Source organism: Cheilinus undulatus, linkage group 3 (genome assembly GCF_018320785.1).
Source record: "Cheilinus undulatus linkage group 3, ASM1832078v1, whole genome shotgun sequence".
Classification (NCBI taxonomy): Eukaryota; Metazoa; Chordata; class Actinopteri; order Labriformes; family Labridae; genus Cheilinus; species Cheilinus undulatus.
This window is the reverse complement of record NC_054867.1, coordinates 4,806,878-4,832,753: the sequence shown is the minus strand read 5'-3', so window position 1 is coordinate 4,832,753 and position 25,876 is coordinate 4,806,878. Positions and strand designations below refer to the sequence as shown.

General features: G+C 37.5%; 2 protein-coding genes across 3 annotated transcripts in view; one reads left to right on the top strand and one right to left on the bottom strand.

Annotated features, from left to right (window-relative positions):
- The window catches only part of aldh1l1 (aldehyde dehydrogenase 1 family, member L1), a 40,149-nt gene extending 16,065 nt beyond the window's left edge, over window positions 1-24,084 (bottom strand). Inside the window, exons 1-7 of the mRNA XM_041782714.1 lie at window positions 23,992-24,084; window positions 22,455-22,598; window positions 20,573-20,807; window positions 20,324-20,489; window positions 17,472-17,573; window positions 17,233-17,322; window positions 16,782-16,919 (exon numbers count right to left, since the gene is read on the bottom strand). Coding sequence (XP_041638648.1) covers window positions 16,782-16,919; window positions 17,233-17,322; window positions 17,472-17,573; window positions 20,324-20,489; window positions 20,573-20,807; window positions 22,455-22,581 — 858 coding nt within the window. The 5' untranslated portion in view covers window positions 22,582-22,598; window positions 23,992-24,084. The remainder of the gene's footprint in view (window positions 1-16,781; window positions 16,920-17,232; window positions 17,323-17,471; window positions 17,574-20,323; window positions 20,490-20,572; window positions 20,808-22,454; window positions 22,599-23,991) is intronic.
- On the top strand, window positions 244-15,603 carry LOC121506813 (zinc finger protein 135-like). Of its 2 annotated transcripts, none has more exons than XM_041782716.1 (2): window positions 244-490; window positions 11,562-15,603. In XM_041782716.1, exons 1-2 carry the CDS (start codon window positions 292-294, stop codon window positions 12,353-12,355), a joined length of 993 nt encoding a protein of 330 aa, XP_041638650.1. In that variant the 5' UTR covers window positions 244-291; the 3' UTR covers window positions 12,356-15,603. The 2 variants fall into 2 exon arrangements, with proteins under 2 accessions (XP_041638650.1, XP_041638649.1); XM_041782715.1 differs by lacking the exon at window positions 11,562-15,603 and adding an exon at window positions 5,074-6,296.
- Window positions 24,085-25,876: the final 1,792 nt, after the last annotated feature.

The window sequence follows — 25,876 nt, the reverse complement described above, 5'->3', positions numbered from 1 at the left end:
ACTGTCTTGTTCTTCTTACTTCTTATTTCTAGTTCAACATTTAATATCTTTTTTTAGCATATTTCTATTTAAAAGTACATCTTGTATGATGTGTATGGGAGCCACTGTCATGGTTAAATTTTACTCCAGGAGTTTAAGTGGTCTGAGTCTGTCTGAGATTTATACCTGGACAGGTTTTACTTCATCCAGTCCACTAGGTGGCGGTATGAGCCTTCTTATCTATCCTTCACTTGTCAACGTCTGGCTGCTGGCACTCTCCTCATTTCTCTGAGAGCTGAGAGCTGCTGCACGATGGCTAACGTTACGCTTCAGTCATTTAACGTCTTTCTGACGGAGAAATTAACCGCAGCAGCAGTAGATATCTATGGATTCGTCGAGAAGACCATAATAGACTACCAGGACGAGGTGTACCGAACCAAACTGGAAAACCAGAGGTTACAGCGGCTGCTGGATTTGGTCTACAAACCGGAGATAAGGCTGCACAGGGCAGGTATGTTTCTCAATCAACTCACAGCACGTCAGTCACGGTTAGTCAGCTGACATTACAGGAAAACATTGACGAAAACACCGTGCATTGCTAGCTTAGGCCTAGTGTTTTTCTGTGCAGTGCACTGTTCAACGTTAGCAAACCATGACAGCAACCTTTCCTGAGCTAATGGTAGGGTAGGGTAGGAGGCTGTAGTCGAGCTCGACATTTCCGGTTAATTTCCAAAATAAAACTATGAATTATGTATCCAGTTGAACTTGTATGTTTGATTATGGTGTTCTCCATCTCAGCAGAGGGTAGTAACTTAAAAGAACAACTGTACGACTCAATTGTGACACGTTTTTGCCTAACTGTACCACCCAACAGGGTTTTGTTATCAAAGAAAAGGCCAAGCTGTAAATTAAATAGTGTAAATAATGACAAAGTCATGTGATTGGACAGTTTACATTCCATGAGTGCTGACATTGAGAACTACATTACTGGGACTTTGCACAGTATGTATTCCTCTGCTAAAGAAGGTGGTGCACGGTGATAGTGGGCATAATAAAGTAGCAACACTGCAGAAAAATGTTGCTCTGAAACTTTTCATTTTCATTAAAATGGTAGAATTACTTGTTTTGGATGAAAAACATTGATAATCTGCATTTTTAAACTACTTATTTGATGCCTGTATCAGCTGTGTCTGAAGTACTTACACTAGGTCATGATTTTGTACCAAATAACAGAGAAACAATCACAGGCATGAGGCCTGCCACCTGTTGCATCTTGCCTGCGACCTAAACCCAGCAGCATGGACTTTCAACACAAGACTCCCTCTTGTGATATTGCTTTTATAAAGTTACACTTGTAGAACAAACAGTGTATGCTTGAAGGACAGCTCTAAGCAAACTTATGATCCATGATCACCAATCCTTTCATCCATTTTTTTTTGTTCTTATTTAAAAAAAAAAGCACTTAAGTTTTAGTTGTCTTGTTAAATACATTTAGGTATTAAGGTGTTGTAATTAGGGACGCCCAATATTATAGGTCTGGTATCGGTATCAGCAGATATCAAAATTTCTGCCAATATTTACAGCCGATATCCTACCTGTGTATTGCAGCATATGTCGACTGTAAATTTTGTCCATATATACTAATAAATTAGTGGAGTTTTAGTCTGAACCAACAGATCTATGTCAGGTGAGGTCTTTGTCTTTATTTATCCTCATTCTTTAAACTTGAAAGTGTTTTTTAAGGACAAAAAATTGTTTCCTTGGTCATCCTTAAACCTTAAAGTATCCAAAAGGACTAACATTTTTGTCCAAAAAGGGTATCTAAATATCAGTATCCGCTAAAATGAATCTGTAAGTATCGGCATATCGAATATCGGCAAAAATACAATGTCATGCATCCGTAGTTGTAATGCCCCTGGGTGAACATAACCAAAACTGATGCAGGCAGGGAATAAAAAAGCTTTAAAAACAGGGATGTTGATCCACAGCTTCTTACATTGAACTTTTTGAAATGTACCCATATGCCTGTTTATACTAATATAAAGGCTGTGAAACTCCACAGGTCTTGTGATTTAATTCCATTGTGATTATCCTGTCAGCAATGCAATTTAATATTATAAGCACTTCAAAATCATCATCAAGGATCCTCAGTTTTCTGCACACTCTTTCTAAATATCTATCATTAGTAGAACTACAGCAAAGGATGGATGCTATGCATGTGAAGAGTTGCTTATAGGACTGGGCAGTTAATTGCAAATTAGATTAAATTGCAACATGGCCCACTGCATTTCTTCAAATCGCCGAAGGTGCAATATTTTTTTTAACCTGAAATTTGTGTCAAAATACCACTTTTTATAGCACAGATGTTGTTCATTACATATGCAGTCATTCAAGTGCCTTTTTTTTTAGAATATTCTGCAAAAAATCCTGTTTTCTTCATTTTTGTAGTTTTTTTAATTGAATACGAGAATGACAAAAAAAATGATAACTCCTTTCAAAACAATAATTCATATCCAATTTGCAATACAAATCAAAATCATCACTTTATTTTTCAAAATGGTTTAGCCCTTGTTTAATCTAATAGTGTGTCAGTTGTGATATAGAATGATTTATTGCATGTGTTTGTTGGAAAACAAAGAAGCTGAGGAACTTCAGAAATAATTGCATAACAAATCGCAATCGCGATATTGGTTGGAAAAAAATGTAATTCGATTATTTTCCCAAATCCTAGTTGCAAATTTGCCCATGCATTTGGCACTTTTGTAATTGTATGATTTAAAAAAAAATAGTAATTAGGGCAAAATAATCACAGTCTCAATCACAATGTCAGGCTGTTTCAATAACATACAGGGCTGCAGTTATTTCTGTATTCAGTGGTAGTTGAAGGGTTCATCTACAGAAAGCAATTTAAGTTTACAACAGTGCCACTTTTGCACTTTAAAGTACCTTTATTTTTTAAAAAGGAAAAACTTATATTTTGGGAAATCTTAATATATTTTGGAAGAACTACTATAAAAACTTAAGCTTTTGTATTTTTATTTTATATGCAACGTAATACTTATATGTTTTGAGTTGAAATATACACACTTCAAACCAATAATTATTCACTGCATTTTCCTTAATAACTAGACAAGTAGACTAGTGATACTAGTTATGTTTAATATTGTAATTGCAATCACAAACTGCAATATTTTCCAGTAAACCTGCAATCACACATTACTATTGAATCATGCAGCACTAATAGTAAGCATAGGTTCTTGCATTTTTGTCACTTAGTTGAAATAATGTAGCATACAGTAACTTTACTGTGGACTGGCCCATTCTAACATGTAAATTTGCATTGTCTTTGTGTTGTTATTGTTTTTACCTGCTAACATTGTCTATGAATAGTAAAGAGCTGAATGGAGAAAATAGTGGAATTGACTTGAAGGTTAACAATATGCTAACATTAGCTTCTCAACATTCATCATAACACATATGAACATTTTGATTCAGCATTATCAACTAAATATTCAACTAAACCCAAACTGAATCCACTATAAGAGCATGCTGTCTTGCACAATTTAACCAGGACCAGGATCTACATGTAAATTTGTTAGCCTAGCATAAAATAGACATTGCCATTATTTGGTATAGCATAGATTCTATCTATTTCAATTAAACAATCTAAGATATCAACATTGTTTATTTGATCATTTGCATATAAGTTAGGGCTGTCAAGGTTAATCGCTTTAATCATGATTAACTACGATCACAATTAGTGCTCTATTATTTTAAATCACATGCTTATCGTCCCTTTAAGCAAATTCTGGTTGAGCTGTATCACAACTCCCTGCAGCCACAGTGATGTTAAATAAGACCACCACTCCTCCTTAAAGTCTCAGTTCACTGAGGAAAAAAAAAAAAAACAAACTTCCAGACAGCTCTGTGGACATGCCAGAAGTCATCTGAACCTTGTGTTACCAAACATTTACTTTTTACTTTTAACTTTTAATTTATTTTCTTTCATTATATAAAAGTTCCTTTTTCGGTAGTCCAGTGCATGTTAAAGTGTTTAATCTACCTGTCAAAGCAGGTCTGTATCCAAACTGTAAGCCAGTTAATCTTATTTTAAGACGGCAGGAAAATCTGACTTGACAAAAATAGTTCAAAATGCAAATAGTGGAATTTAAGAATGTGATAAAAAGAGTTCGATTAATTGCGTTTAACTGAAGAAATCCTGAGATGAATCGCAAAAAAAATGTAAATCTTTTGACAGCCCAAGTAGAATATTTTTTTCTTAACTTAAGAGAAGCAGAGCTTGTTTCTTAGCCCCTCTACAGACTGTGATGCTACAGATGTGACAGCAGACATTGATTTCTTCTTCTTTTGTCCTTTAATGCAGGGTAGCAAACAGCTTTGAGATGTGCTACAGCCACCGTCTGGTGATTAGTGCTGCGTTACAGCCAGGCTTCGGTAAAATAATGGCAAGAATATACTTTCAGCCGCATGAAATTTTGGATTTCCATTTCTTTTTTAAATTTATTTTTTAAAATAAGTTATCGACTGTTCCAATAATAAAAAAAAAACTCATTGTCCATCTCTAATAGCATCAAACATCCAAGGTTAATAGAAAAAAAAGTTGAATTTTTTCTCTGTTAAATTACAGCAGTACAATGAATAATTGATCTCTTCTAGCCAAAGTATTTGCATTATTAGAGGAATATGCCTTAAAGTCTAAAATAGTGTTGAAACAATTTGGAATCACTTCACATCACTTCCTGTGTAGATATTTATTACAAGTGTATTACTGAGAACTTTTAGTGCTAATTCTGAATACATCATAATTCATATGCATCACATGCATGTGCTATCTGTCGTATTTTCCAGGGTTTGGCGCGCTCTAGTTCATTTAATTTGTTTACTAGAGGCTTTCTTCTCTACTGAAGGCTCTACTCACTGTGCTCAAACCATAACTTGCTTTGGATTTCTCTGCTGCTGCTAAGACAAGCTTCACCGCTGGGAACCAAACGTTTCCTAACGTCTAGTTCATGTGTGATCTGAGAAGGTTTTTTCAAGCTGCTACCAAAACCATTTTCCTATCCACTGTTGCAGATACAAGGCAGATTGATTTGCCCACACCGACACAGGAGGTTTGTGCTCAGGAGCAGCAGACGCAGAAGCAGTGTTTTCTCAGTGAGGAGGAGCCAGCCACCCTGCCCTTTGAGGAAGAACAGACTGAACCCTGGAACAAGCCTGAGGAGACGCCTGTGTGCTCTGCATACAGCAGCATGACGGACTCGTTGGCTCAAATGGTCAAAGTCGGGGAGAGCATAGAAAATAAGATGCATGATGACCTAACTGAAATAGTGACAGTTGGTGATCAGAGTGATACAGAGCCTGACAATCTCATTCAAGTGGTAACAGTGGGAGAGCACTTACAGTATGAGATGCCATTACAAGAGGAACAGCCGTTACCATCCTACCGAGTGTCTTCAGCTTACACAAGGAAGAAAAACATGTTCTTTTGTAATATCTGCGGTAAGCCTTTTGGGAAAAAAGAAAACCTGAAACTGCACATCGCAGCTCACTCAACGAGACGTTTTCCAAAGTTCAACAACAGGACATTCACGTGCTGTCTGTGCAATAAGACGACCTACACCAAGTATCATATGCTCACCCACATGAAATCACACAACACTGAGAAACCATATCCCTGCCCGATCTGTGGCAACAGATACAAACTGAAGAGCCACGTCAAAGAGCACATCAGGACCCACACTGGGGAAAGGCCTTACACCTGCTACATCTGCGGACTTGGCTTCAACAGGTCCTCCACTCTGAGCAAACACGCCAGGAGCATACATGGCGAGAACAAGCCTTTCAAGTGTGAGCAGTGCGACCTGCGCTTTCCCCTCTATATTGTGCTGAAACAGCACATGAGGACAGTCCATGACGTTCATTTCCCTGTCGGAGACGAGCAGCCGTTGGAGCAGCAGACCCAATCGATTCAATAAAGATATCTTTTTTATCTTTAAAACTGTACATTATCATTATCTCTGGAGTTGTATACATGCTTCCAAGAAGTAGCACTTATGATCCACAGCACTAACATGTCCTCTTACATTGTAAAGATACTTAAAGTCATCAATCAAATTGTTGAACGCCTTTAGGATTTTGGCAAGTGTTTTTTTGTGAAAATGTTTTTTAGCACTATTTGTCAGCTCCGATTAGCTGCATTTCTTTAAGTGTGCCTTTAATTCACATCTAACTTTATTATTTGCTCTTGTATATTACCTGTGATGCACAGTTTTGACAAGTGGAGTGTCAATAAAAAAGTAAACACATAACTGCTTGAACGCTTTCATGGTGTAATTGCTAGCGATGTCTTAAACTGACAAAGGAAAAAAAAATACAAGAATAATCATGCTGATTATTGAGTTTTAGGGAAAACAAGTACTGATAAACCGATGGCTTTTAGACTGATAAAAAAATATTCTCTGTTGGTGTTTTAAACAGTGCTTCTCAATGTGAAGCCTCATGATCCATCCGTATGTCCTCGTTGATAAAGTTACAGCCAACCTTTTATAGAGATTCAACCACAACAGTCATTTTTGGGAGTATAATGATCACACTCAAGCACAGAATACTTCCATGAAAGAGGCGTGCTTTGGCACGGTAAGGTTGCTAAGTGCACAATGAGCATGCTATGTATGATAGTTATGACCGCTCATCTTAATTCTAAATATTAATGAAATGTTAGAGAGCAGTATCTGACCAACATGACTCAAAGCCAAAGTTTAGTTTTTGTCATGATGTTTGTGTATTTCTTTATTGTGCTGACTCTGTGACCTTGATTCTTGTAGGGACTTGTTTACTGCATGTGTCATATTACATCATGACACATCAGGGCTCTGTTGGACCTAAGTAATGTATGTGCAGGCTAGCTGGGGACTGGAGAGGGAGGAAAACCTTGCTTCAGTGTGGTACAGGGTGTTTGGCCTTCGTGTGAGTACCTCATTAGACTTTTTGCACCCAACCTTTTTCTAAAGATTTATTTTCATGCCTTTATTGATAGAGGAGGACAGTGGATAGAGTCGGAAATAGGGATTAGAGACACACAGGAATTGGTGCCAAAGGTGGGACTTGAACCCAGGCCGCCTTAAAGGGGACATATGCAAAAATCACTTTCCCAGGCTTTTCTAACAAAATGTGTCCCTGGCCTGTCTACAATCCCCTCAAATACCGGAAAAATCTATTCCCTTCCCCTCTCTTTCTCCACCTTTCAGAAAATGTGTGCTTAAACAAGCTGTTCTCAGATTTTCCCCTCATGATGTCATGTGAGGACGGCACGTTTAGATGGCAACATTTGAAAACAATCTCCATCGATACGAGAAGGAAGGAAACACAAAAACGCTGTTGTAAAGTGATTTATGGCCGCACATTCACTGTTTTTCATATGCTTTTGTTTAATCATACAGGGGCGCACTAGAGTAATTATTCACTAAACCCTCCTCCTCCTCATCTCCATCGTAGCACGACAGAGAAATTTAATGGCACATAAAAACACAAAAATGCTTTGCTAGACCAATCCTGTTACAACGAAGATAACCTTGAAGATCATTTAATTTTCCTACAGTCTTTAATTTCTCCTGTATTTTTTCAGAAAGCGCAGCACTTCCTGCAGAGCAGCATAAAAGGATAGCCTTTTCAGAAAAATATTTCTATTTCCCCTTTTTCAATTTTATCTGCTTCTTAAAGCGATTGTAACTGTCTTTTCCAACCTTAAAATGGAAGCTTTAATCCTGTCTCCTCCATGAGCCAAGCACTGATGTACAGCTGACAGAGGTGGAGACAGGAGAGTCTACGGGCTGAAGTTTCCATATTAAAACTTTGAGAAAATAGATAAAGTCTTAATCGTTTCCAAGATACAGATGTAGTTGAAAAAAGAGGAAATAGAAATATCATTCTGAAAAGGCTCCAGCTACGCTCATGAGCAGGAAGTGCTGCGCTTTAAATTTCCACAAGAAATTAGAGGCTGTAGGAGCTGAATTTATCTGTGGAATATTAATCATTCTCAGCAGATATCGATGTTATATCAAGACTGATCTTGCACAGCTTTTTTTGTGGTAATGTGAGCTGTGAAAAATCAAAATTAATAGTATGACTTTATTTTAAGAAACTGGCACTGATAGCCCTCCAAACAAGAATAATGTTTCCTCTTTCTAAATCCAGCTGTCTGTGACAACCTGAAACCTGTTGCAAACTTGTGCTTGACAACTGATTGCAGCTGTAGCGCGCATGTGCGTTTACAGAAACCCTCATTTTCCCTGTTTACACGCATCTGCTTTTACAGCATGATGGAGGCCTCTGGAGTTGGGCCATGTCTGCAGTTTGGTGATATTTCAACATAAATGAGGATGACAAAAGTAATAGCTGACTGCAAACTAGGTAGAGGAGAGACAAACATCTAATGAAATGAAAACAAACTTTAAAACAACTCTAGCAATTTTATTGGTGCTAGTAACAGAGTTCCTGCAGATCCTTGATAAGTCTTAAATAGTCTTGAATTGCACATTTGAAATTTAAGGCCATAAAAAGTCTGATTATTGCCAGTGAGTGGTCTAAAATTTTAGATGGCACATTGACTAAGACATGTCCTTATCCAATTTTTCTTTTCTACATTATACGATTTTAATCATCTTCCTCCACAAACTGTTTCATAAATATTCTCCAGGGGGAAGGACACGAGACTCCTCTCTGATTCTTTCAGGCTCACAGTGATTTAAAGGGGACATATTTTGCCCTTTTAAGACAAGTTTATATTGTTCTTATTAGTCCAAAACATACCTGTGAAGACTTGCTGAAAAAAACACTGTAGTATTGGATTTTTGCACGTCTAAAAACTACTCTGTTTCAGCCCTGCTCAGAACGAGCCATTTCTGTGCCTGTGGCTTTAAATGTTAACGGGCTGTCTGACTCCGCCCCTGACCACACCCCTCTCAGGAAATGGACTGGCACTCCTGATGTTACAGACACTTTCATCCAAAGTTAAGGACCTCACTACAATTCGAACCATCAATCTCCCAGATCAAAAGTCAGCAGGGTAACCCACTGAGCTATCCAGCATGTCAGCTGGTAGCTGAGAGGAAGATCAGGAGAGGAGGGTGGAACTTTTTTAAAAGCGGGGAGGGCCAACTAAACTTGGGGCGGGTGCTTTCTCCCCATGTGAGGTCATAAGGGTAAAATCTGAGAACGGCTTGTTTCAGCACACATTCTCTGACAGGTGAAGAAAGAGACGGAAAAGGGTAATGGATTTTTCTGGTATTTGAGGGGAATGTGGACAGGCCAGGGGCAGATATTCTTGTTAGAAAAGCCTGAAAAAGTGATTTTTGCATAATTTTTCCCCTTTGATAAACTTGGCACTGCTGTGAAACACTAGTCCAGCTCTCAAACATCTAGGCTACCAGGTACCCACTTAAAAATTCTTGAAGCCTTATTTTAAAGGCTTGTTCCAGAAAGAAAGTATGAACCTACTTTTTAATAAAATGTTAAGAATCAGCTCAGCACAGCTGCGAAAATATGTTATGATAAATATACCATACAATAAAAAATTCATAATCAAAAATTCAGCCATGGCATACCAAGCAATCTCATGCCTTTCATTTTTAACCATTTACAGTGCCAAAAGCAGTTTTAATTTTTCTCAATTCAGGTCTTAAAAAAGTCTTAATCTTGATTTTTACAGGTCTGTAGGAACCCTGTACTAAGTGTTTATGTCCTTCCTATACTTGTATACTGTGTTGGCTTTTGCTTTGTCTGGAAAAAGGAGGTACTGATTTATCCCTACAATTTAAAAGAAAAGGCTTACTGCTTTCAAAATATGGGAAATTCCAAATTTAAAACTACATTTTACATTGACAACAGTTTCCAGCATACAGAATGTTACTGTGAATTCTCACAGTAAAGAAAAACCTCTTAAGGTTTAACAATGTCATAGCTGGCTTACATGGCCCGGCCCCCCAAGCAGTTGGGGAAAGTAGGGCTTTCCCTTTCCCCCCATATGGGCAGCACAATGAAGCACCACAGAAAGTATGCATACTGACAGCAAAAACACTATCATCCTTGAACAAATAAACTGAGGTTTAACAAAAATATGTTCAATATTTACAAATCAAAAACCCATAAAAGTTTAATGCACCGTGAACGTGAAAAGATATCTACAACGTGACACATCTTTGTGTAGATTCTAAAAAAAAAAAAAAAACACTAAACTTCCCTCCTGTAAACAATCATTGCCATTGATTAATTCAATCAACATTTTGACTGTTAGTTGTTCTAGTTTTAACATAGTTGGTCTGTTTTTACATATTGACTGGTTTGCCTGTTCCTGAGGATGATGTTGCTTTGAGGCAGCTAGGTAAAGGAGGATTATTTATAAAGCATCATTTACAGGCAAAGCAATTCAGAGTGTTTATAGACCTTAAAAGAGAACACTGATAGCATTAAAGGCATTGAATACAAAATATATTTGGGTGCTGATAGCCTAGTGCTTTGGTTCCCAACCTGTGGTTCACTCAAACTACTTAAAATTATGCTAAAACCCATATGAATGGCTCATACCAAAGTCTTTTACTAATAAAACTTGTGGTTTGGGCTATTGTGTTTGGCTTTAAACGATGAAAACAGATCAACTTTCTGTGTATTTTTGACAGCAATATGTCACTTTTTTCATGTGGGTCCTGGGGAGCTACGCCTCTTCTAGATTTGTGAAGAGGGGGCACAATGCAAAAAGGTTGGGAATCACTAGCCTTGTGGATGTCTGCATGCCCTTTATATGAAGGCTGTTGTTTAAAAGTGGGCAGCCCAAGTTCAAATCTAGCCTTTGGCTCCTTTCGTTTCACTCTCTCCCTAGTTTCTAACTCTATCCACTATTCTATCTACAATAAAGGTACAAAAAGCTTGAAAATACATCTGAATATGAGATAAAAAGACATAAAGAAAATGACAATCAAAAATAAGGTCTAGAACAAAATACATATAAATATCCTCAAATTTCATCTCTTCTGTGTGCATTCCAATTTTACAGTTCTAATAAGTCCCAGACTACAGAGTCTTGCTTTTCAAGATCAAAACAGATCTACCTGCTGGTTTTACCTATTTGAAATGGATTATATTTAACAATCTTCCCAAGGATGTCTTCCAAGGATTTAGGCTCACACTTTGCTCTGTCTGTGTTGGAAGCACAGCCCTAAGCTGCCCTATGACATCCCACGGGGGTGCTGTGGTGGAAAAGTCTGATCACAGACTTCAAACTTCAAAATTTCAACAGCTGAAACTGAAATACCTCTGACTCAGTTTGTGGTTTAGCCTAATTTTCTTGTACACTTAATTTTAGAAATTTAAGATGATAATTTGCTTTCCTCTATTAAAATGAGTGAGCCTATATAAATGTGTGTTGGGTCTGTAATATTGAACAATTTCAAGTAATTAGTTCTGCGTGCACACAAAAATCTGCTGCTGATTTTTGTAGATGAATATTTTGGTGTTCATTACTTCATCATGTACTGAAAGATTGTAAAGTTCTGTTTCTTTCCTTGCAGATGCCAGAGCATCAACAGCACCTACACCTACAGAGGAGATCCTCCCTAAAAAGCAAGAGTGGAGCCCAAGCGTGTGCCAAGAGGAGGCTGGTCCATCCCAGGTGAAGGATGAGCCTGAACAGCAAAAGGAGGAGCTGTGGATAAACGGTAGCGAGGAGCAACCTTCAGCAGAGGACAGCGATGATGGTGACTCTTTGACCAAAGAGCTCATCAAAACTGTGCAGCAGTTAGAAGATTGTAGGGCTGCAGAGGAGAGCCGAGAGCGAGAACAGGAGACCCCAGAGCCTGAGGAGGAACCGGAGCACTCAGAGGAGAAAACGAGCACCACCTTTTACCGATGCCACATATGCAACTACATATTCACCAAAAAAACTGTGCTTACATGGCATCTCAAGACGCATGAAAGTAAGTCTCAAGACAGCAAGACCAACTTTGACTGCCACATCTGTGGCAAACACATCCCCTGTCAGAGCAATCTGCAGAACCACATGAGAGTCCACACAGGGGAGAGACCGTACAGCTGTCATTTCTGTGGCAAGTGTTTCAAACTGAAAGGACACATGACAGAGCACATCAGAACCCACACAGGAGAGAAGCCGTTCAGCTGTCACATCTGTGACAAATCTTTCAACAGGGGCTCAACGCTGAGGAAACACGTTTTAGCCAAACACAAAGAGGAGAGGCCGTACAAATGTGGGGATTGTGACGAGTTATTCACTGAAAGGCTGCTGATGAAGAGACACATGAGAAAAGTTCACGGGGTCAAACTGTCCACGAGTCAAAGTCCTGCCTGAAAACTTTATAACATGATGCATGAAGCTTAGAAAACAGTAGAAAGACTTTTATGTATCTTTTAAAATGTTTCTGAAACTTGTGTAAATATATTTTATACTCATACCAGTACTTTTTTTATTTTTAAAGAGTTACCTTAAAAATGTGTCCATAAGGTTTGGCTTCCTTATCATGCAGGCAAACTAAAAATCTCATACAATCAGACTTAAACAAGAAACTTATTCAACGGTCTACAATTGTGAAAATTACTTTTTTTAAAGCACATAGTTGAACTCTGAGAATAATTGAGTCTGCTTAGGCTGGCTACACACTAACTAAATTTTTAAACGTAACCAATTTTTTAAAACCCTGCTAACTTCAGACATAAAAACAATTTCAACCTATTTTAGAACTGTAATCCTCAAACACAGACTTTCTGAGACCACACACCTGCCGTTTGCTGTAACAATTTCACAAGACATGAGATTTCACCACAACTAGTGTGATCAAACATGACTTTAAAAGAAAAACTAAATTAAAGGACAGTCATTGGTCAGCGCTGTTATGGTGGTCTTGCATGAGACATTTTACAAGTACTCATGTTGTTGCCATAATTCCACAAGCTGTTTTTTTTGTATCCCACTTGGCTTGGGTCATAGTTTGTTTGTGAGCTGTAAACGTTGTTATTCTGTCGACTATAACTATGACCAAAAAAGTTTGTTAACTAACTTTTGTCATAAGAAAGAGGGGACTAAGACTGGCTAAAATAGATCTTTGATGGTGAAAATTTTGACGAAAGCGGTTTAGTTTTCATCAAGGAGACTAAAACAAGACTAAAATATAATTTAGTTTTCACTGGACATTCAAAATTCATGATTTTTCTCCACTAAAAGTCTGTCAAAATAAAATGCATGTGTAGTTCTTCTGCCCATAGATATTAATAAATAGATGCTGTCTGTCCACAAGTAAAATGCTCATACTCACTGAAAAACTGATTTTGAAGCTGTTTGTTTGTCACAAACATCCAATATGCATTCATGATCCAGGATGCCTGATCCAATAAAACTCAGGATTTCAAACCAAAATTCTACACCTAATAAAACAAACAGCAATGTTTGCATTATTATTATTATACAAAAGTTACTGTATAGAAGCATATAACATTTACTTGACAAAAAACCAACACAGTTCATGTTCCCAGTTAACAGAATTATAATCTCAGAACTAGAAATAAAGATTAAAAATAAAAGAAGGATTTGTTTGGTCAGAAGCGTAGTCAAGTATACTGACCTGATCCTCAAACAAACTTTTTTCTGTATATCAAGTAAGGGCTGAATTTCCTGATTTAATGCAGTGTTTATGAAATGTCGAATTACTTAGGACAGCAACACCTTTTGGTCACATTTAATGACTCTATGCTTTCAAGCACCTGTCTAGTGATATAAGACCTCTTACTGGTAAAATAAGACTTTTTAAGACAATTTAAAGACATGTGGGAAACCTGACTGCACATTTCAGGATTATTTGGACAAATAATCAACTGCAGCAAGCTTTGCATTCAACCCCCCCCCAAAAAAAAAAAAAAAATTAGGCCCATAGCATGGCCTAACATTGTCTGGTGTGTAGCCAGCCTTAGTTGCAGAGAGTGACATGAAAAGATTAATATTAGGTGTGCATGGAGCTGGAGGGGGTTTAGCATAGCTTAACATAGAGACTTAGCAGGAAACAGCTAGCCTGCTATGTTCAAACCTACACTTAAAATAAAGTATTAGTTTGCTAGGAGTTAATTTCTATGATTAATTCACAATGAACTGAGAGTTTAACAGGAAGTTACAGTAAATCCTGCAAAACTTCATTGTTTAGCATTAATGTCATCTCAGCTAACAGACACATTTTTTTTTAATTGAAAGGACGGTATTTCTCATGAGTGGGTGTGGCTTCAGCTCATCCAAGACACGCCCACAAAATAGAACAGATTTTACTGGCTCATTTTTCATGATTTGAAGCTTAATTTTAAAAACTTAAAGATTTTTTCCTGACTGAAATTTGGCCTGGTGGTTCATAACAGTGGGCTGTCATACAGCAAATCTAAAATAAAGATTTCACTTTACAGGGACTTTAACCTTTTTCAAATTAGTCAACTTAGTCAGCTTGGACTCTAACTTTTCAAAGCTTAGCCGACAGTGATAATATTTCTGAAAAAATATTTATACCATTTATATCTCATCAGGAAATCACTTTGACTGGCTACCTACTGAATAGTAGGCTTTATGGGGGCTCAAATCTGCAGTATTGAACTTTGCACAATGCCAGGCTAACTGTTAACCATTGCTAGCAGTCTTTTTTGCTAAGCTGGACTAACTGTTTGCTAACTCCAGCTCTACAAACCAAACACGCAGTTGCGGTTTACTTTTTTATTTCCATTTAGTCCTGGAAAGCACCTCTCCAAAATATCAAACTCTTCATATCATATGATTATGAACCACAATAAGCTCATATCACCTTTTCTGCTGAACAGTGTTCGATTCTGAGTGCTCAAGACACATCTTTGTCAGTCTAATACATTTCATGTTAATCCATGATTGTGAATGTTTTAGGAGAAGCTGCATGCTGAAGTATTATAAGTACTGCCTCTCTAAAATCATGGACCACTTTACTGCATTTTCAGATGTACTGGTGTTTGCACTTTTCCTTCCACGTCCTCCTCCATGTTCTGACCTCTCTGCAGAAACTCAAACCTGCGCTAGTGTATTTGTCTTATTTATGGTCGTTTCTTTACACGTAGAAGCCTTGGTCATCAGAAAGATATCATTTGAAGATGTAGAAAGCTAATATGAATGTCTGCTCTTAAGAAAATCTGACAATGAAGCAAGCAAAGTTTACTTGCCGAGTTTCTTTAAATGAGATGTCGTTAGTAAGTACATTTCATTTTAAGAGATTCAAGTCAGTTTTGCATGCCCCATAGTTAGATTATTTACTTATTTTAAGCAATACAGCCCCATACATCTTAAAATAAGATTTTTATCTGGTTAATCAGGTCAGTGTTTCTTATGTTATTTATGTTCATTCAGTTACTGTCATTTCAGTTGACTCTACAACAGTTTTTACATAACTATTGACCACCATAACATCTTATACAAATGTCTGTGATTCCTACCATGTATGTTGTTGTATGACTACAGTATTTATACCTCAGCTGTACTTTCTTTTACCAATGCTCAGTGCTATAAAGTTATTGTAAAACAGTTATGTGAACATGGAAATATATAAAGAGAAAAAAAGGGGAAAAGTGTGTCATCACTGTCGGCATCATATACACGGTATGTGTGACACAGGAGAACGATGCTTGAGTAAAAAGAAAAAACGGAAGTATGGCAACATCTATTTAAAGTTTGGATTTTCCTGGATCTGATCTGATGATGCTCCACGGCCACAGTTACCCTTTTTCTACAAAGCTGGTTCTAGGGCTGGTCCAGGACTAGTGCTTAACCAAGCATCAGTTCTTTGTTTTTCCATAGCCAAATAACTGGGTCTGGGCCACAAAAACTGGTTCCAGCTTGGAGCTAACTCTTAGCTGGACCAGGGAAAAGAACCAGTTTACATTGGGGCTTGTGGCTAACGTTGGGGACTGCTTTCTTATGTCTGTGGCTGGGGGTGTTATCGATATGTAGAATTACAAGAAAAAGCACTGGTTTCTAAGAGTCAAACTTCAGTGTCCATAAGAAGGACGTCAGGTTATATACATTACTCCCTGAATGTTTCCACTGTGGCTGCACGGCAGCGCAGGGGTTAGCGCTGTTGCTTTACAGCAAGAAGGTCCCTGGTTCGCTTCTCAGTCAGGGCCTTTCGGTGCGGAGTTTGCATGTTCTCCCCGTGCATGTGTGGGTTCTCTCTGGGTTCCTCGGCTTCCTCCCACCAGAAAAAAACATGCTCATTAGGTTGATTGAGCACTCTAAAGTTGGCCGTCTGTATGTCTCTCTATATGCCAGCCCTGCGATTGACTGCCGACCAGTCCTGCACCCCACCTCTCGCCCAATGACAGCTGGGATAGGCTCCAATTATCAGACATTCTGCACACTCTTTTAATAGCACAATACATTGGCATGATTTCTGAGACAAAGTGTTGAAGTTAACTTTTCATTTTTTTGATGGGCTCATCCACTCCTACACACCTGTTTCATTAAATAGTTATGCAAAGTTTTATTTCTTAAGACACAACTGTATTGATTTGCACTTTTATGTGACACCAAAAGGACATGATAGTGTCTTTATTTATTGGCCTTTGAATTTGAGTGAACTATTGCTGCTCTCCCTTTCTTTCATAGCAGCTGTTGGTTAAAAGAAGTATACAGTAGATGCTCATTTCTTTCCAACACCATAAATGACAGATGCTGATTTTGAATATAAGTTGGATATTGTTAGTAAAATTGTGCTTAGAATGTTGCTTACCGACTTTCCATCATTGCCAAACAGCACCAGGCCTGTCTTGGTGACGATGCCGGGTCGGCTGGCTCCGGGGATCTCCAAGGGCTGACCATTAGCTGCTGTGCCATTATCCACCAGACTGGAGCCATAGAAGGTCACTATCTACAAAAGGAAAGGGGGGAAATGTTAGTGCAGACAAGAATTCAGCAGCTGTTCCATCTGTTGGAATCAGTTATGTGGTGTTGTGTTACAGCAGCACAAAAATCCCTACTTAACACTTTCTGTATTAGCTACTGTGATGAAAAACAATCTGAGCTGCAGGCAGTTTCTGCAAACTTTGCCCCAGCATTTAAGTGTTTCCATCTACTCATGATCAAATCAGGTACAAACCTTTTATAACAACAGATAACCAGAACTAAATTGCCTCATTAGGACAGTATGAGGGATTGTCTTCCCACGCAGTGTGAGCTGTTACCTGTCCGTCCACCTCTGCCCAGGCCCCAGGAACTTTGTCATTCCCTCTGATCCAGTTGTGGATAGCCTCAGCAGACTGGTTCCAGTCAATCTGCCAACAGGCAAAGGAATCTGTTGTCCATATGTATTCAGATGCAATACATAAACATTGTGGCATTTGCAAACATTAAAACAGTGCTGTCAAGAACCGGACACTGAAATAATGACAAATGATGACTTCCAGCTTTATTCTTGTATTACCTTTGAATTGTCCTTCTTCTGGATGCACTCATATGTGGCGCCCTCCTCTGGCTGTGTGATCCTCGGAGCTTTTCCTTCTGCAATCAGCCTCACTGCCTCCACCTGGAATGACAAACATACAGTTCAAGCTAAATACCTAAAAAATGTAAAACCGCCATGTTAATTTTTACCTTTGTACTGTCAAAAAATCCACAGAACAGGAATACAGGCAGATCACATGACAGTAGCAACAGCAGCACTAAGAATATTTTAAATGCAAGAAATAGACAAAATAATGCACAGAATATACCTTCAGATGCTTTTGATAAAAAAAACATTGTGTTTACATGTGAAATGATTTTTATTTGAATCATATTGTGTGTTTTAAACACACGTTGTTTCTATCTTTGGAAAGGAAATGATTTTGCTATTGCAAAGCCACCCAGTGTTTGTGAGGGTGAAAACTAAAGAGAAAAGGTGTCTGAAGGTCAACAGCAGCAAGAGTATTTGACATGATGCAATAATTGAATTTGAATCCTTGGCATTCCCTTATCCACATCACACTCGTCATCAATACTGATTGTCGTTTTTAGAAGATAAATGCTAATCAGTGCACCCGATAGACAAATCCAAATATTTGCCCTGTGTGCTGGATGAACTTCGACCTCTATGACAAAACAAATCAGGTTGAAGTTTAACTCCGGTAGGTTAGAGGGAAGGAAGTGTTTCGTCGTTGTACCTCACGTGTGTGCTCATGTATGACGCAGCATAGTGAACAGAAGTTCATTTCCATCACAGACAACTGCACAAGATTTCCAAACATACTGTCAACAAAACTCTGGAGGTCAAAGGTTGACCCTGCAGGACTTACAGATGATGATGAAAGAGGGTTTCCTTCTGTCAACACGTGAATCAGCTTTCCTGAGATATCTCTAACTGCTTTATCTGGTACAAGATGGTTCTCATTCATTCATTCATTAGTTGATTAGCGCTGTATTTCCTGATTCACTTTTAGATGCTTTAATCATTTATGACTCATTCAACATAATAAACATTGGCTGGTACTACATTTAATTGCATAGTTTGTTGGAAGGAAGTCATTTACTGTTCATTAGTCAAGAACAGATGGTGCATGAACTAATTCACAGTTAAATGGAAGCCTGTTCCATTATCCAGTAGACACTAGGGGTGTCACAATCCATCCATTAACACTGATATACAAACATACCTACTGTATATCTAAGTAATACAAACTGATACAAAGTGAAAACATTAATCCATGTCATCATTATTTAAAAAAAACAAACTAATCAACGTTCAAAACAATCCTATGGTGCATGACAGTATGACAAATACAAAACTTTAATATTTATGCTCTTGAAAAAATTAGCAGTATGTACATTTTTTTTCTTTTATTTCAAAGTGATTGTGTCCATCTTAAATTCCCAGTCCAATCTAAACCTATTTATAATGCACATTTAATTACATCAAAAAGTTGACCAAAGTGCTGTACAATAAAAGATAAATCAATAAACACACAAACACAAGGACAATCTAAAAACAATAGGACAGACAATATCAAATTATTCAGACAAATAGTTTAAGGATAAAAAGCTATCTCTTTCAAAAAAAAAAAGTCTTGAAAATAAAAATGTATTTCAAGGTTTGATTTAAAAACAGGTAACTTTGGGGGGAGCCAAACATATGGAGCTAGAATAATCCAGGGCTTTGAATATCCAGAGCTACTGAAGAAGCTTGATTTTAAAGATTTCTATATGATCAATAACAATTTAAGCACATACTAGTATAAAGATGAGCCGCAGTGTTCTGAACAAGGAATTAAGAGAGGCGTGGCTCACCCCAAAATGAAGTGCATTACAATAATCAGGATGTGTAGTGATAAAAGTATGCATAACCTTCTCAAAATCAGTCAAAGGTTAAATGGACCTAACTTTAGATAAAAGCCAGAGATGGAAGAAGCTGGCTTTCACAGCCAAATTAGCTGCTGCTTTGTTTTAATAGCAAACAATACAAAGCAGACAGCAACATGAAAAAAATACTTCAATGATGTATAATACAAGGGACAGTAGTTTAGCTAGACACCTTAGAATTAAAAGTCCAGTCTTGACTTACTGCACCCAAACAAAAATATCTGTCACTTTACAGTGAACATTAGTGCTTTATCATATTATTATGAAAAGTATTTCCTTTAAACCTGAAACAGGCTGATGATAAAACTAAAATGATTTTAATTATTTGTGGAAGATATATATAAATGTAACAAATCTTATACTGACTACAGTCAAACTCATATCAAGGCAGACAAGATTTTACAACATTTTAGGTTCAGCTAAAATGATTTTACATCATATCTTGGTGGAAGTTTTAATTTGCACTTGTTAAACAGAGATAATTTGTGAAAGTTAAGTTAAGACATAGTTCACCATTTAAAGATGAAGCAGCTGACTCCCGCTCACAGGCAAATTTAAATGAAAAAAAAAAAAACAAAGTCCGCAAAATCACTATTTACAATTTATTAAGGAGCAAATGTTTTAATGTGCATTCTTCCTTTATCATGAAGACATGGTGCATATTATCAAATCCCAAAAACTGGCTCAGTCAGTCTCATTATTCCAGTTTCTTTTTTTAGATTTGTCTGTGAGAGTGTTCCCATTGAAAAATCTGTTATACCCTCAGGTTTTTTTCTTAGCACATTGATTCTAAATGTGGAGGAGTTTTTAGAAATAAAAAAATATTAAACAAAGATGTCATATTTTTGCATATCATCCCTCTTCACAATTTTTCTTTCAACAACTAACACAGCCTACAAAACTTTCTCCTCCCACAATGCCTCACCTCATCCCTGCACTTACTGTGCCTTTGACTCCCTCTGGGAAGAGGAACCTCTTGTAGATGGTGTTGACAGTGTCATTTGGCTCAACATCACACTCTCTCTGCAGCAGGATTGGTCCGGTGTCCAGCCCGTCATCAGCCCAGAACACCGTGAACCCGCCTTTCTTGTCCCCATGGATCAGGGTCCTGTGAATGTCACAGGCATTGAAAATTAAGACTGAGCTTTGACCCCGTGCTTCAGCTGACCAAAAGTACAGTTCATCACTCACCAGTTGATGGCCGAGGCTCCCCTGTGGCGCGGCAGAAGGGACGGATGGTAGATGATGGAGCCGTGTGTGGGGTGGTCAATGACCTCCATGGGGATGAACTGGGAGCAGAAGGGCAGGACGTTGAGCTCAGCGCCGGTGGCTTTGTACTGAGCCACCACCTCTGGGATGGCCTGGCTCTTCACACGCCAGCGGGGGAACTTAAAGACGCTGACACCATCCTTCTCTGCCTCAGTTGCTGTGGGACAGAATGGTGCCACTTATGAAAAGTTTACAAAATTTCAAGTCAAACAACAAACATATAAAAGACTAACGAAAATGATGTACTCATCTTTACATACTGCTGCTATCAACACTGTGTTTGACCTACAGCTTAGACACTATAACAGACATCCAAGTACTAAGTTCTTAGTTACAACTGTTTTCTCAGATACACCTAATTCAATGTTGCATTTTCTCTTTTTTAAAGTGATGCAAAAACATCTGCAGCTGTTTGAAATCTTTCAAATGCATTTTTTCATATATAGCATTGACTAACAGTCATCCAGCTGAAATGATCCTAACAACAAGAGATGCACTGGTTGTAAAAATTAAGGCTGATGCCTATATGATGTTTAAAATAACAATTTAGCCAACTGTCATGCACATGTTTGTTCCATTACTTCTTTTGGTTTAGCACTCCCACTATGCCAACACTGTCTCTCACCTCTTAAGCATAAAAACGGCTCAGAGATTGTCCTACTGGTGACATCTTCAACCAAAAAATAAACCTCCTCTCAAAATGAGTTCAGTCAGAAACACTTTCATCATACATTTTACCATTATATTGCACAATGCATACTGTTTTACTTGTCAGAGAAGGCTCTGCTTAAAAGATGCTTCCTGGGTTAGTCAAGACTTTCCATGGAATGCATGGCTAGAAACTCCCATATAGATAGATATATTTATGACAATGTATATTGAAAACAATAAAATAAGTTCAAAAGACAATTAATCCGTAGAAGCATGAATGTGAATATGAGGATGCAACAAGCTTTATGCTATAAAAGAGGAGGCTGGGGTGGAGGAGGTTAAGCTTTGCCAGCAACAGCAGTGTGGTGCATCAGCATTATTGCAAGCAGAGACAAGAGAGAAGCACACAATTTTTAAATACACTGCTGTGTTGAGAGAAAGAACTGTGATTGGCTGTGGGAGCTCGGAGGCGATAACTGGGATCTATCAGCTGCATGAACTAACGCTAACCTTATTTATTATGCATAGGCATATATAATCGATACAACAGATAACATCTTCTACTGACACTGGTGTTAATGTCTGTCTTCAGAGCAGATACTGGCAGATGCTGATGTTAAAGTGAAGCATCTGTGCATTCCTACGCATTGCATCCATCAGAAAGTGATAGAAAACAGAAGCTGCTGTTTTTGATCATTTATAAATTCCCATTAATAAAGTTGACTGACACGTGTTTTCTTTGTTAGGAAAAATAAAGAAAAGTATCCTTGTAACTCTGAGCCATCAAAATAACCCAGTTTAGATGTTTTTTCGCCTTTACAATGCTGTATTTTGACATAGCTTTGCTGTAAATGTCTATCTTTTACTTATCACTTTGTCATTTACATAAAAGCAGTAATCCTACCTTTAAGTGCTGCACTAGGAACCCTATACTCATGACTACACCTTTTTACAGCTTTTTATTGGTGTTGAGGAGCTGCAACACCCGAGGATGACAGCAAATTTGATTTTAAACAGTTTCAGTTTCATCCAAACCAGGCATTCAAAGAGTTTGCAAAGTTATGCTAACATGACAAAGAACTGGACAACATATTGTTGTTCTTACAGTCGCTACTACATACAGTACTAGAGAGTCACAATCACAAAGTCTCACCCAGTGGGTCAGCCTTGCCATCTTTGTCAGGGATGGTGAAGACTCCTACGATGGTGTGGCCTTCCTTCCTTAGCTCTTTGTAAACCTCCTGGCCGAACAGACTCTGGCCAATCACAGCGATCTTCATCGTGTCAACTCGGTGTTCTAATGGGAAGATGAAGGATCACCCAAAAATACAGTTATGTTAGGACTAGGGTGCAACCATAGCAAGTTTTAAGCTTAAACATTCTACTAATAAAGATCAGACTATTTTATCTGTTTTGTTACTGCAAACAAACCCCAAACCCTAGGCTGACCATTTGGGCATTGGGTAATTTCATGTTTTCAATGCAAACTTCTGCAAACTGTCTGGTTTGCATTTTTTTAAATATGTAGCAAACATATTTGTGCCGTTTTGACGGAGCTTACTTTTAAGCCTATAGTAGCTATTGGTTTAAGATATCCATAGGGTTTTTTTCCCTTTAATTTTTGGTACTCAATACTATCATTCATCAAGATAACAGTGATTGTATGGTTTTAAAACCCAAAGTGTCAAATCTCATGTGTAAGTTTGATAGTTCCTTGTATTTTTTTTCCAATCTAGTACTTTTTAAGCATGAACTACAGAAAGATCACATTAAGTCCCAGTCATATTTTGCCTCAAGGGCTTTCAAAGCTGGAGAGACCCTCACCATTAATCATCACTCTGACATCAGAATATGCTCACTGAGTTCAGGCAAGACACAGCCTGTCTGTGCTCCTGATAGATTTGCATGTGTTGAGAAATCTCATGATAAAGCTCAGCGGTTGGAGAGGTTAAAAAAGTCTCTCAGACTTTATGTAAATATTTCACAGTGCCGACTGCACCCCTGGGTCCAAAGAGCATAGTGAGCAACTCTGTGGTGGTTTTTAACATTTAACTATAGCAGGAAACAAAGAAAAGTGTGTGCATGTTTACACATTTAAGTAATATGACATGCTTTACGAAATAACGGGATGTCTGATCATTCTGCAGTTCATCTGTAATGTTCATGTGAATCTATCCTGGTGATAAATTCATCAATAATGCACAATCGTTACACAACACATCCTAGAAAATGCCTAGTAACCCTGACAGTGCTTGACTCTTAGATGACCCTGAAAGAAGGAGGCGGAGTTTACTGGCCTTACAGCCAATCAAATTCCTCTGTGTGTCTCGTGCCTTTAGTGATGACCAATCATAAGTAAAGGACATTTGAAAGCACTTGACAGCACACTGACGGGACAACGTTCAGACTTTTAAAGACCTCAACTTTATGTGCAAAATAACGCAAAATTCTCACAATGCACAAATCACGCTTTATGAGTCACGTGCAGTCTTGATGTGTACTCATACCCTAATACTGATAGCATTGCTCCAGACTGCTAAACACAAACAATACAATGGGCTACAGACCATTACAAGAAATTAACTAGACCTAATAAACTTTTTGTTTACTACGCAGTGATATAGCCTAGCTTAGGCTGCACTCCTAAAGAACTGTAGACAGACGGTAAAAAGTAAAGTTAGAGTCCTTACCCCCGCCTGCAGACCCACAGCTCCTCTGCTTGCCTGGAAAGAGAGATCGGACAGAGGCCGTTGCTTTTAATTTCCTCCCAGCAGACACACATGCCGCTCACCCAATTACATAACATACAAATAAAGCCAAGTGATTGGACGGGACGAGCTGTGAGGCTGCTGGGGGGCGACCTATCAGCTGCTCTCAGCTTGCAATGAGCCCATCAACCGGGAATGTCACACTGTCAGCTGTGATAAAATCACCTCTATTTTACAATGAAGGACCGGATATGACTCTTTTTTTCTTTGGATTATCCAGATTAATAGGCATAAAAACCTACTTTCAGGAGAAATGTGTCCACTCATCTTTAAACAAGCCTGTTCTATCTCTTCATAATCATGTCTAGACACATCATTTAAGGTCTCAGCCACCCAACCTTATGATAGTAATACTCTCTGAACATTAAACAATGCCAATCATGTGTTCAGATATACAGTGGCAATACAGTGAAAGATAATTTTATAATGTAATAAATATAAAAAAATAAATAATAATAATAATAATAGTAATAAAAGTATAATAATAATAATAATAAAGATGATGATAAAATAATAATAAAGTAATAGTTTTAATAATAATATAATAATAATAATAATAATAATAATAATAATGATGATGATATTGATGATGATGATGATAGTAATATAATAATAATAATAATAATGATGATATTGATGATGATGATGATGATGATGATAGTAATATAATAATAATAATAATAATAATAATAATAATAATGATGATATTGATGATGATGATGATGATAGTAATATAATAATAATAATAATAATGATGATATTGATGATGATGATGATGATGATAGTAATATAATAATAATAATGATGATGATACAGACGTTGGTAGTGGTGATGATGATGATGATGATGATGCTTATTATTATTATCATTATGAACTCTTTGTCTTTAAAACTGTTATGATTATAATAACATTATAATGTTATTTTAAAGACACTTCAATCCAACTTTGTCTTTTCAGCTGTAAGAATAATTTTACCATGAGACAAGGCTGTAAGGTGTAGGCAAAAGTGAGAATCATATGTAAGATGTATGTTTTTAAAAAATAGCTACTTAAGATGCATATTTTAAATATGAATAAGGCTCACAGTGTTCATAGAATAGCATCTTTTTTGAGTTTCATTATCCAATAAAAGGGTCGCTGGACCTGCTGCTGAATTTGAGCCCTTAAAAAACTAAACTTAACCAAACTTCTAAAAATTGTCTTGCATGAAGCAACCTATAGAAAGATAAATAAAGAAATGTCAAACCCATAGAGGAGTGTAGTGAAATGTTGTTGTTGTAAATGTATGCATACACATGTGGATTAAATTATTGGTACCCTTTTGTTAAAGAAAGAAAAACCCACAATTGTCACTGAAATAACTTGAAAATGACAAAAGTATTAATAAATACAAATGTACTGAAAATTAACTCAAGAAAATCAGACATTTTATTTAAGTTATGGATTAACAGAATCATTAAAAAATACATTAATGAAACTGGCCTGCACAAAAATGATGGTACCCTTAGTTCAATATTTTGTCACAAAACCTTTTGAGACTATCACTGCTATCAAGTGATTTCTGTAACTCTCAGTGAGACTTCTGCACCTGTCCCAGGTTTTTTGGCCCACTCCACCTGAGCAAACTGCTCTAGCTGTCTCAGGTTTGAAGGGTTCCTTCTCCAGACGGCATGTTTCAGCTCCTTCCACAGAAGTTCAATAGGATTTAGATCAGGGCTCGTAGAAGGCCACTTCAGAATAGTCCAGTGTTTTGTTCTTAGACATTCTTGGCTGTGTTAGCTCTGTGTTTTGGCTCATTATCCTGTT

What these genes read in the sequence shown, in the direction of transcription:
- LOC121506813 (XM_041782715.1), top strand. Translation starts at nt 292, where the DNA reads ATGGCTAACGTTACGCTTCAGTCATTTAACGTCTTTCTGACGGAGAAA. An exon ending in GATAAGGCTGCACAGGGCAG is followed by an intron (nt 491 to 5,073) that starts GTATGTTTCTCA and finishes CCACTGTTGCAG; the next exon opens with ATACAAGGCAGATTGATTTG.